The sequence below is a fragment of the Alexandromys fortis genome, unplaced genomic scaffold, assembly GCF_014885135.2.
Source record: "Alexandromys fortis isolate MF-2015 unplaced genomic scaffold, M_Fortis_MF-2015_v1.1 scaffold_14, whole genome shotgun sequence".
In the NCBI taxonomy this organism is placed as follows: Eukaryota; Metazoa; Chordata; class Mammalia; order Rodentia; family Cricetidae; genus Alexandromys; species Alexandromys fortis.
In genome coordinates, this window is record NW_026067910.1 from 19313179 (window position 1) to 19325958 (window position 12780).

Here is a 12780-nt window from a genome sequence, read left to right on the forward strand (position 1 = left end):
ACAGCTCCCCAGAGATGTGCTACTTGCCTGTGCAAGCTGTCAGGAGATGTGTGTGCTCGAGTGCATCTGGGCCAGCAGCCCATGTGTGCACATCCCAGCAGCCCATGTGTGCACATCCCTTCTCTGGAGATTGCAGAGGGGCCCGTAGGTGAGTAGCAGTGCAAAAACACCTCTGCCTAGAGCTTCTAAGGTTTGCTAGCTAGGACTCAAAAGTAAGAAAACAGTTTATGGGATGATTGTGAGGTGTTTGTATGACACTAGGGAGCTACATAAAGGGCTCCGAGTGCCCACAGTACCAAAGGGGGAAAAATGTCCTGTCCCTGCGTCCAAGGAAGAACCCAAGGCAGGGCCCTATGTGTCAGAGAGCCAGAGGTTTTTGCTCGTTTGAGGCGTCTGTCTTTTCTGTCTGCTCCATTCTGCCACCGGCGTCGTTGAAGAGATTGGCTTCTTAGTCCCTTCAGTTCTCTGCATGCAATTCATTCTCAGAGAGGCTTTAAGAGCACAGGGCAAACTTGACCTGAGCTTTGCTAGGAGATGACAGGTGTAAACAGAAGCTTCTTCCAGCACAACCACCCCTGGAAGTCGGGAAAACTCAGCCTGACGACCACATCCTCATGCAAAACCGTCCATACATACAATGAACCCTAGCCAGGCATAGCTTCAAAAGAGGCAGTGTCTGGGGCATTGGGCTGTCTTGGGGGTGGGGCTTTCATGGAGTTTTTCAGGCAGCAGGCTCCCCAGCTTGGGAAGAACCTTTGCATTTTGAAGTTGAGTACTCTTTTTCTACTGAGGTGGAGTTTCCAGGAAGCCAGACCCTCAGATGCTGGAGCTTGGCAGGCTGCCAGAGGATGACTAGCCCAGCCCTTTATTTTACAGATGGGGAAACTGAGACCCAGCTTTGCCCTGTTCACACAGTGGGGAGGGTTGCAAAACCCCAGACTAACTAGGAAGGCTTTGTATGGACACAGAAAGCAGGATAGCCAAGGTCCCTGATTGGACCCACACCTGCTTAGAGGGCAACAGAGTGGACGAGGCTACCAAGGCATTGCTTTGGGTTGGCACAGAGCCCCAACCTTCCTGGGTGCTAGAGCTGCAGCCACTAAGGGTTTGTAAGGACTTATAAAGGCTCCTGGAGGCAAACGTAGCTGAGTGGTGCTTCCGTGGCAACGGGGCGACCTCTGCTGGTTGCCAAGCGCTTACTACTTCCCGACTGCAGGGTGCGATGCTCAGGTTCTGGGGTGGCCTTGGAAACAACTGACTTTGGGTGGGTTGGCTGGAACAAGGACACCCTTGGAGGCCCAGTCATGGCTTGAGGTAGGAACATAAAGGAGAATGAGGTAAGGAAAGAACAGCGTGTTAATGGTTAGAAAGGCAGAGTTTCCCATCCTAGCCCAGCCATGCCCCAGTACTGAACTGCCAGCAAAAACAGAATGTACAAAAGCCAGATTGTCCCCCCTCCATATCCCATTTCTTCTGCCTAATGCTAAACTCTTCTCAGGCCCTGAACCCTTAACTTTCAAGTCCTTTCCCCTTGTAGAATTCAGACTTAATCGTTTCCAGTCATTACTGGTGTTATTGACGCCATTCTCCAGCATTGAGACCAGCTGGGTTTTTTTTTTTTTTCGTTTTTCTTGTTGTTTTGGTTTGGTTTTTCAAAACAGGGTTTCCTGTAGCTCTGGAGTCTATCCTGGAACTAGCTCTTGTAGACTAGGCTGGCCTCAAACTCAGAGATCCACCTGCTTCTGCCTCCTGAGTGCCGGGATTAAAGGCGTGTGCCGCCACCGCCTCGCAATACCAGCAGTTTTCAAAGGACACCTCAGCTAAATATAATGACTCCAGAAGCTGAAACAGGACCATCATGAGTTCAAGGCCAGCCTGGACGACGTAGAAAGACCTTGTCTGGGGGGAAAAATTGAAAGAATTGTATTGCATATCACCTTACCTGTGTGATATGTACCTTTCTTCAACCAGATACTATATTTTATAAGTAAAAACATGATTGCTAGGCATCTGTAATCCCAGCAATGGAGAGGCTGAAACAGTGAGTTTGAGACAAATCTGAGCTACAGTGAGACTGTGTGTATTGGGGGGACCCCGCTGTTGTCCCTGTGATCTGTAGTGTCTCCTGGCAGCTTTCTATCCAATGTCCTATGAATCTCACAGGTTCTGGACGCCAAGCTGGTCACATCTTGATTCGGTAGGAGGGAGCCTAGCCTGGACTCCATGCCTGGGAAGATGTAGATCATGTCATCTTGGACAAAACCAAAACAAAATCAGCTGGGGGCTGGAGAGATGGCTCAGTGGTTAAGAGCATTGCCTGCTCTTCCAAAGGTCCTGGGTTCAATTCCCGGCAACCACATGGTGGCTCACAACCATCTGTAATAAGGTCTGGTGCCCTCTTCTGGCCTTCGGCACACACAGATAGACTATTGTATACATAATAAATAAATATTTTTTTTAAAAAAATCAGCTGAACTGGCAGGTTGGGAACAACTTTCCCCCACTGATGCCCTGTGGATCTTTGATTATAGAAACCCTGGGAAGACTAGCCTGATCTAGAATGGTCTTGTCTGTCACTGTCTGTCTCCTGAAGTGAGACCTGGGATCCTAGGAAAAGCAGCCTTGGGACCCAATGGTTGCTGACCAGGGAAATGCGAGCTCCTCATACTTGCTAGAAGTTTCCTTGGATGGGCTCTTAGGCTACAGACCTCCCTGTGTTCCTGGTCCTAAATGGCATGGCCATCCTGGAAGAGCATCTTTGGAGGCAGAACTTGATGGGACCTCCAGATCCTCCCCCTGCCCCCATACTCTTGTCTCCTCAACACTGGGAAAGCAAACCTTCGAAGCCAGAGTACTGAACAGGACACCTGTGTGCTTTTGGAGTGATTAGAAGGGAAAGGTGCCCAGAGGACTTGGAAGTCTCCACAGCCTCAGTTTCTGGCCCTCAGGGTGCTGCAGTTTGTCTGCAGTGCCCCCTGCTGGCTGCTTGGGGCATTGAGGCCTTTTCCCGGTTGGACGTAGCCTGTGAATTGAAGTGCAGATTATTCTAGACCTGGGGTTTCTTTGTACTTCCTTTCCGGCTCCTCAGCTAGCCAATGAAACGACCTGGTTGGGTTGCTTTGACTCAGTATCCTTGTCTTAGTTTCCTTCAGAAGCCACACCCTTTCCACTCTGTATGTGTATGAATGTTCGCCTGAATATGTAAACATATGTACCACGTGCATGCCTGGTACCTGAGGAAGCCAGAAGAGAGTATCAGACCCCATGAAACTAAAATTACAGATGATGAGAGCCATCACACAGGTGTTGGGATCCCAGGTCCTCTGCAAGAACAGCAAATGCTCCTAGCCATTATTGAGCCATCATTCCAGGCCCAGAAATCACACACTTCACAGGGACCCTGGCTGGAATTTTTTGCCCATGTTTAGAGTGATCATTTGCAGGTCTTCAGATAGTGCCAAGAACCAAGATGACCTGGCAGATTGTGTACTATTGACCTTCTTCTGCTCTGGGCCTTCTTTTGTTCTTTTCTGCCCTGAGGTTTGTCCCTGGCCCCAAGAACCTTCTTTTGTAACATGAATGCTGGCTGAGGTTCTGTGAAAGTGTACTCAGGAGGAGACAGTCTCTGTTTGATGGACTCCTGCAGGTACCAAGGTGTTCTGTACCCCTACCAGCCTCCAGCAAGGACCCGCTGGCACTGCCCAGAACCTGTTTCATAGGTTGGAATTTGGCTCTTACTGAGTCACAGTTTCCTCATCTACAATGTGGGTCTATTGCAGTGTCTGTCAGTGCCCAGGTCCTGGAACAGCCTGTGACCATTAGCAGAAGAAGCTCAACCAGTTGTCACCCAGTAGATGACCTAATGTAAATGCAGACTTTTTTTCCCTTTTGAGACAGTCTCAGCAAAACTGGTGATCCTTCTGCCTCAGCCTTGCAAATGCTTCAGCGATGCATACACGTGCCGAGAGATCCGTGAACACTAGAAGATCTCGTCGTTTTCATGGGCCTAGCACTAGCCCCAGCACTGGAGATCTTACAGTATTCCCGGGCAAGTGGAAGCACAGGGCTGAGCAGATGGGCGTAAGGATGTGTGGATGGTTAGATCAGTTGTCCTAGTTGGGTTATTATTGCCGTGATGAAACACCATGGCCAAAAGCAGCTTGTGAAGGAAAGGTTTACTTAGCTTGCATACACTTCTCCAGCCCACTGGAGAAGAAGCCAAGGCAGGAAGTCTGATGCACAGCAGCGGGGGAGGAGGGCTGGAGACACCAGAGCTGATGCAGAGGCCATGGAGGAGTGCTACTTATTGGCTTGCTCCCCATGGCTTGCTCAGCTTGCTACCATGTAGAACCCAGGGCCACCAGCCCAGGGATGGCCCCACCCACAACGGACTGAGACCTTCCCCATCAATCACTAATTAAGAAAATGCCCCACAGGTTTTTCTGTCCATAACCTGATCTTACAGAAGCATTTTTTTTTTTTCAACTGAAGCTCCTTCCCCTCAAGTGACTTTAGCTTGTGTCAAGTTGACATAAAACTACCCAGGACATCAACAAACAGTCGTTGAAATGGTAAAGAAATGATGGGCAAGGAGTTGGGTGGTGTCAGGGAGTATAAGAATTTGACAGGTACCAGGACAATGAAAGGAGAGTCAAGATGAGGATGGGAGAAATAAATACAAACACAACCCCCACTTTTCCCTTCTTCTGGAAAACCCCAGGATAAAGCTGGGTGCCCAGGACCCCTCTAGGGCCAGCGTTGAAGTGGAAGGGTAGCTGGAAGGCTGTGCAAGGTTGTCAGGTGTAGTGACACTTTCTCTCCTCTCTCCTCAGGCTGGACAACGTTCATGGCTCTCGGGTAGAACCCAGCGAAACGGCCAGAATGAATTCTATGGATAGGCACATCCAGCAGACCAATGACCGTCTGCAGTGCATCAAGCAGGTGAGTGTGGCTGACTGGGGGGCGGGAGCAGCAGGGCCAGGGAGTAGATCTGTGCTGCAGCAGGATGGCCCCAAAGTGCCAGTCTAACTCTAGACTCACACACACACAAGAACGCCGGCACTGCCTCACCCCGACCCGGCTGTGTGACTTTGGACCAGTACCCTGCCTTCTCTGGGCTTTGCTTCCATGCTTTAAACTGTGGTAAGCATTCAGTGAGGTGTCCAAAGCTGCTGTACCCCTTCTGCCATCTCCCTTCCCAGACCTCTGCTCCCGCTACTTGAAAAGGCCTGGTATGGCGGGACACTTCTGTGGCTCCAAGCACTAGGTCGATGGAAGCAGGAAGATCAGGACTTCAAGATAGTCTTTAGCTACCTAGCAAGTTTGCAGCCAGGATAGGCTCCATGAGGGCCTATTCCCAAAAGTTACAAGAAAAGAAAAGGCTCTGGTAAACTAAATCATTTTGCAGCAAAGGAAACTGAGGCATAGAAAGAAAAAAATACCTCAGTGGTGTTAGCTTTTCCACACACCAGCTGAGCTCCAGTGGCCGTTCACCTCCATCCTTGCCCTGGGTTGTTGGTAAGCAGGGAACCCCTCACGAGACACCCCCCAAGAGATGGCTGGAAATAATGTTCTACCCTTAGGCCCAGCCTCTACCCGAGGACTGTGGAGTCTCAGGCGTCCCAACTTAATCAGAATAGAAAGGCAGATGTTTGCGGGCATGGATGACAGATCTGTCTGCTGGGCGTACCCTGGCTGGTGCAGGCTGTGGCTCCCACCCTGGGTTTCCCAACCGTGGACTCCCACACCAAGCCCTTCCAGCACAGCCACACGGCCAGCCTCCAGCAGTGCCTGGCTTGAGCACCCCAGCACTGTGTAGCCTTTCTCTGCAGCCCTCTTGGTTGGCTGCTCCTCTTCTTTAGCCTGAACCAAAGCTTCCTCTTCACAAGGTGTGCTTCTCAGGGCTCTTGGTCATCAGAACCCTGAACTGTGAATCAATCAGTTCATGGTGACCGGCAATCTCGCCAGGCCCTAGGCAGCCTTCGGAGCATCTGCACACCCTGTGCCTGGGTTCAGGGGCTTCTTGGTCACCCAGTAACCTCGCCTATCCTGCTCCCCTCCTGAGCTGAGACAAGATGATCTCAAAGTCCACCATGCCCTATCTGGTGCTCAGTCCATCCTGGGTGGGGCCGTAGTATTTCAAGTGGGTATGGAGGAGGGTGGACCAATAGGTGGTTCTGTAAGAGGATGGTGGGTGAGTGGGTAGATGGACATATGGCTGGGGAGTTAGATGCGTGGGTAGGTATAGATGATAGATGGATAGATGGATGAATGGCTGGCTGGCTGGATAAATTGGCTTCTAGATGAAAGGACAGATGAATGAGTGGATGGGTAAGGAACAGATAAAGTGATTAATGGATGAATGGGTGGGTGGGCAGGTCGGTATCGAGATGGATTTGTTCTGGATGGATGGACAGACACATGGATGGATTGTATGACTCACAGAGGGACTGGTGGGCAGCTGGGAGCCAGCCTTGGTTGGAGCATTGGTGTGTCCAGTTGCTGCCCAGACACTCAGCAATCATGGTATAGTTCCAGTCCCCCGAGGAATTGTAGACATGCACAAGCTTTCTGATGGGAAACAGGACATTGAAGACCAGGACCATTCACTGCTTAGAGCTTCTGCCAGGGATTCAAAATGCGTCCCTACTCCAGGCTCTCCACCTTCACCTGCTCCCTTTCCCTCTCTGGGCCACTGGGGTTCCTTGGGAAGTGGCCAGGTGGCCAGCCTCAGTAGAGAAGCTGTCTTTAGGATAGTTGGACACCCACCCATCACTCCTTTCAGACTTACAAGGAGTGCCTAGAAGTTGCTCCTATCCTCTAGCGTCTAGTGTCATAAGAGAAGCAAGGCCCCTGCTTGACAAGCACCAGTTGCCTCTGGCTATCCCTGACCCCACTCTGTAACATGCTTATCCCACACTTCTATACTTGGCCACAGCCCCGTAAGCTGCCACTGCCCCTACCCCCACCTTTCGTAGATGAGGGCTCTGAGGTTCAGTGGTGGCCTCAGGGCTGCGTGACTCCATGACTGGGGTGGGTTTGAGCCAGGTGTACACTTTGTGTGTCATCAAGACACCGTCTCTGAATGTACGTAAGCCATAATGAGGCTACAGCCGGCAGCTCAAACAGAGAGAAGGGCCTCAGCTGAGGCCACCGAGCTCTAGGCAACAGCCAGGCAAGGGGTGCTACTGTTTACCTCATCTGTGAGATGCATCCCATAATGAGCCAGCTGTGAGTGGAGAGGAGGAGACACAGGCTGACAAGACACAGAAGGCTGGTGCTCAAATAGGGCCTGAACAGGAACAGGCTTGGGTGGGGATTGGCCTCAGAGGCCACCCAGGAGCTCAGACCTCTAAAGGGCATTGCTATGGCCACCTGAGAGTGGCGTGCGGAGGTTGCTGGCACTGCTGATTGGTTGTGACATCACATAAATAAATGAAGCACCTGACTGTCAGGTGGCGTGCAAGCCAGAAGGAGCCGCTGGGCTGCAATGCTCCATCAGAGCCCCGATGTTTAGAAGTGAACACAGAAACCAGCAAAGCCAGACAGCCACCCTCCCACAGGGTACGGCTGTCTAAGCAGAGGTCCCTCCTGTCTTGGCAATCTTGTATAAGGAGCTGCAATTTCAAGAGAGTCAAGCCTGGGAGCCCCCACACAGTTGAGCTCCCACAAGGGAGGCAGGGAACCTTGGGGAGACTGAGATGGAGCCAAGAGCCACCCCATGTGGAGCCGTGCCCACCTGCCAGGCACTCTGCCTGAACTACATAAGCCTAGTCTTGTTTAATCCTCACTCAGCCTCCTGACAGGCTCACTTGCCCTTTCTCTCCCCTCTATTTTTTTCCTCTCCTCTTTCTCCACGGAGAGGGATGTTCTTAATGGGTTCACTTTATCTCTCCTCACTGTGAACCTTTCTTTGCTTGAACCATGCTAGGGCAAGCGCAAGGAACCAAAACTCCCATGACCACATGGTAGTCTGTCATTCTCATCTTACAGATGGACGACCAAAGCTGAGAGAGGTGAAGGGTCCATCCGAGATTAATAAGGGCCCAGGCAGAGGGAACCCAGAGCCCTGACCCCAGAGGGGCTCCCAGAGCCCTATGCCAGCTCCAAGGCCCACCCCTGCCTTGGCTGTGAATTGACTCATAACACAGGCGGGTTTCATGGTCCATCTAGGCCAGTGTGATCCTGCTGTCCCTACCAGCACCAAGGGCCCTGGAGCTGCTAGCATCCTGTACATGGACGCCTGGTTTCTACTAGGACCTTAGGGATACCCTATGGGACCACACCAGCAGTACTAGCCAAGTGCTAGCTGCAAATCACAGCTGTGACTCTAACCTGCTCTGTGGCCCTGGCCTTCTAGCTCCTGGTCTCAATGCCAGGCGCCAAGGACCCAGGGAGCCGTGGGTCAGTGTTGAGGGTGAAGTTAGATCTTTGCAGTTTCTCGGTGCTGGCAGCCTGCTAGCCTGAAGTAGCACTGAAGGCATCGGGATTCTGACTTCCTATATGGAAGGCAGGAGGAAGAGACTCCAAAAGAGCCCAGAAAATCTGGATCTGGGGAGCTGGGAGTGTTTGGAGCTAGGAGCATTAAGCCACATACACCAGACTATAGGCAGCATTGTGTGCTGACTGCCCCTACCCCTCCATACATAATAGAGAGGACCTGGGCTGAGCAGAGGGTGAGAGGTGATAGGTGGATAAGAAGGCACCTGTGGGACCAGCTGCTTTTAGGTATGGAGACTGGGTACCACCTTCCAAAGCCCCTCTGGGACCCCTCCCCAGCACTTGCATCTACAGAGCACTTGGATGTCTGATGCCACTGGCCTTTACCAACTCTGGTTCTAGTCTTTGAAGTGGGTTGCTGGGCTCATCCTGCTGCAGTGGGCCAGGCCTTGAATAGAGGGGTGGTTGAGAAAGCTGAAAAATGCGGCCTCCCTTCTGCCCTTTCTGTGCTTGTCCTCTTGGGTCAGGCCTGGGGTGGCCTCCTCTTGCGACCTCAAGCCTTTTCCTTTTTCTCCACAGCACTTACAGAACCCCGCCAACTTCCACAATGCTGCTACCGAGCTGCTGGATTGGTGTGGAGATCCTCGAGCCTTCCAGCGGCCCTTTGAGCAGAGCCTCATGGGCTGTCTGACGGTGAGTCTCCAACCCCCTCACCCAGCACACTGGGAAACACGGATGTGAGACCAGAAGTCTGTGGGCCAAGGGCACAGCTGCCCATGCTGTAAGCTGGCCCTGCAGGTCCTCCCCCACCCTGGGTCTCATATGGAGACGGTCTCCATGGGCTGTGTGGTTTCCTCACACTTAGAGAAAAGTACACTGTGGGGACCAGTGCTCCATCAAAAGTGGGACAGCTCGACTTCTAAGGCTCTGCCTTCCTTTTTCATAGCCATTTGTTTATCCCTTCATTTGCTGAGCACTTATTGAGCTCCCCTACGGTCATCTATCCATCCACTCAAGAACATGTATTGAGTCCCTGTTACATTCATCCATCTGGACAAATAAACATTGATTGATCCCTCATTTATCACGTGTTGTCCCCTCTGCCAAGTCCTGGGAACCCCAAGATAAATAAAACTTTCTTCAGTTTAATTTCTTAGTAAGGGGCAGCAGTGTGGAGAGATGCCTGAGAAAACGGTGCTAGGCCAGCATGGATCTCTATCAGCTGAAAGGTGGGGCCAGTCATGCAAAATCACACGTGCATATGCCACAATTTGCCAGGCTGCTGACCACAGCCAGGTCCCACAAGGCAGCATGTGCAAAGGCCCTTGGTGTCCAGAAAACTGGGTAGGGCTCAGGATCTTAAACTCGGGACTGCAGAGAAGCACCTGAAGGTCTTCTATAGTGTTTAAGTGTCCCCCCCAACCATGCAGCCTGCATAAGTGTGGAACGGCAGTCCCTCAGAAGGTCTGCATTGAGCTTGCGAGGGAGTGTGGGTGACACCGTGGCAGCCTGCACGTCCTGGGTGTGGAATGGAGGCACGGCCAGGCAGGAATGGCGGCTCTTGAGGAGCTCCAGATCGGAAGGAAGCAAAGAGCCTAGTTTAGCTCTGCCTTAGAAGAGGAGACGACCGCTTTGGGATCCTTGTTCTGAGAAAGACTGAGCTGCCGGTGACACATGCCACCTCCCAGAACCTACCTGATCTTCCAGCTGCCCATTTTACAGAGGAGGACACTAAGACTCAGAACTGACTGCTTGTGGCGCCTAAACTTAAAAGCAGCTTGGTCTCTAGCTAAGGCCTGCCTGAACCTAGAGGGGATGTTCTTGTCCATCTGCAACATGACCCAGACCCTCCCAGGGCTCTTCTGTCAGAAGCTGGCCCCATCTGTCTCACTTGAGCCACCTGCATGGCCGTCTTCCTCGTCCTTCAGCCCCCAAGCACCCCTGTTCTCCCAACTGCCTAATCCTCTTTGTGGGATCTGGGTCCAGCCTAAGCCCCAAAGAGAGGACCAGATGTTGCCTAGGCCACAGTGTAAAAGAGGGTGGGGGCCATGCACAGTATATCATCAAACAAATGAATATGCTTCCCCAACATACTGCCCTGGAGAGTGGCCTTATTGGGAGATACTGGCCCTAGCCACCCTGGACAGACCGTGAACTGGCCCTGCCCTGCCTTGCCCTTGTCATTCAGCAGACATTTGCCAAGTCTCTGCTATGGGTCACCACAGTAGCTCTGAAACACAGGCAGAACCCACAGGCCAGGAGAACAGAGCCTAGGTCTCAGCTGGACAGGACAGGTTCTGGTGGCAAAGAAGCGGAGATTGAGAGCTGTGCTGGAGTAAGGACAGTAGCTGTGGGAGTCTGTTCTGGGAGTGTGTGACCAGGCAGGGCTTCCTGGGGGAGGGACTCACCCCAGAAGACCCTTGAGATCTGCCAGGACAGAGATGTGTCTTTCCACACAGAGGACACTGTGGCTCGGTGTCAGCTCCCTGGGCCTCCTACCTCATCCCCATGATAAAGCATGTGCCTGCCCCTGCCCTCCAGTCTGCCTCCCAACCCCTCTGCCGCCCTCCCCCTCCACACAAGGCCTGTGAGCTCAGGAGAGCCTGCTGCAGGAGGAAATAGGGAGAGATGACAATCACAGACGTTGACCTTGACACCCAGTCTCTTTTCTGAGGCTCCTCCTTCATCGTATCTAAAGAAGACTCTGCCAGTTAGACAGGGAAGGGGTCACCTGGGTCACCATCCTTACCCCAGGCTGCTAGCAAGGAGAAGTGGATTCAGGGCAAGGAGGCTAAGCCCTCTCCAACACACACACACACACACACACACACACACACACACACACACACACACACGAGACTGCAGGCTTGGGTCCCTCCCTAGCTAGGGGACAGCTAAGCCTACAGGTTGACACAGTTCCCTAGGTGACCTCTGAGATCTGGCTCCAAATTCCTCTAGATCTGGCTTACTTTGAGGATATAAATTAAAAACCACTCAGCTTCAGGCAACAAATGGGCATGGAAGGGTTGTTGTTGCTGTTTGGGTTTTTGTTTTGTTTTGCTTTTTTTTTCTCTTTCCCACCAACTTCTAAGCTGCTCAGACTCAATGTAAGTGTGAGGTTCTGGGCCACAGGACCCTGAACCAAGCCCTGGAGGCCTGTCTGGACTCATTCCAATCTACCGTCTTTATGAGTTTTGTACCCATCTCACAGGTGAAGTAACTGAGGTCCAGGAAATAGGTATTCACTTGGGTAAAGTGGGATTTGACTGACAGGGACACAGGCAGTCCCCAGATTCTGAGCATCAGCTACAACAGCAGAACCATCTACTCCCTTGGGCAAGTCCCCTCCCTATCCTGTCTCTGGGACAATATTTTCACCCTTTGAAGTATTGATACTAAACACCCCTGCCAGGTGCCCCTCCCAAGGTCTAGGTACCTGGCAGCCTGCCCACTAGCTGGTTTCTAGCGGGTGTCTAGTCTAGGGCAACCGCTTGTTTCATGCCTAGGGACTCACACTGAGCAGGCCTCGCTGAGATACCAGCTGCCCAGATAGACACATGAGTCTTTCTGGTGTCACAGGCACCGGCTTGCTTGCTGCTACACCTGTGTTATGTGATCTTGAGTAAAATCCTTTCCGTGTCTCCGTTTCTTCTACAGCAAAAAATGGCTTGAGCCCAAAGTCCCTTCTGTATGCCAGACTTGACAATGGCAGACCCGTCAGCTCTCTGTCCTGAAGTCCTTCTAGCCTGATCATGACCCCAGGCCACTCTTGCTCAACTCAGCTAGAATTTTTCTAAACCAGAGCAGCAAGACTGGCCGGTATTGTCCAGGCGCAAAACCTTTGCCTTGCTTCCCTGACCCAGGCAGGGCCCAGGGGCCTCCCTGCAGGTGGAGAGCTGTGGCTCTGGACCCTTCACTGGCCAGACTACCCGGACCACACACACATAGGACCTCTCGTTTCCTGGAAGCCAGATTCTCAGGATAATACTAATGGCCAGAGAGCCTGTGGGATTGAGAATGGGGAGCAAGAAAGGATTCTGTTTGCATCGCTAACTAAGCAAACATCCCAAAGTGAAATTAGCTGCCTCCCCGCATCCTGGCTGACATTGACCCGGCAGGGGGCGTCCCTGGAGAAGGGACAGAGGGTCCAGAGTTCTGATCTAGCAGGTACTGGTGGTCCTAGGAAAAGGGGGCTGTTACCTCCTCCCTGATTCTGTGGCCCTCCATCTGCCCTTCTCTGTCCCTTCAGTTTAAATAAGGAGACAGAGTCCAGCGTGGGGATGCATCTGCAATCTCAGTACTCAAAAGCATCACAGTCTGGAAGCCAGACTGGGCTACACA

General features: G+C 52.2%; 1 protein-coding gene across 4 annotated transcripts in view; it reads left to right on the forward strand.

Moving 5' to 3' along the window:
* Positions 1–12780, forward strand: part of Zmiz1 (zinc finger MIZ-type containing 1) — a 201137-nt gene that overhangs the window by 100498 nt on the left and 87859 nt on the right. For all 4 annotated transcript variants that reach the window (XM_050138036.1, XM_050138033.1, XM_050138035.1 and 1 more), the window contains 2 exons: positions 4833–4941; positions 9019–9132. In XM_050138036.1, the coding sequence (XP_049993993.1) occupies positions 4882–4941; positions 9019–9132 (174 nt within the window). In that variant the 5' untranslated portion in view covers positions 4833–4881. The remainder of the gene's footprint in view (positions 1–4832; positions 4942–9018; positions 9133–12780) is intronic.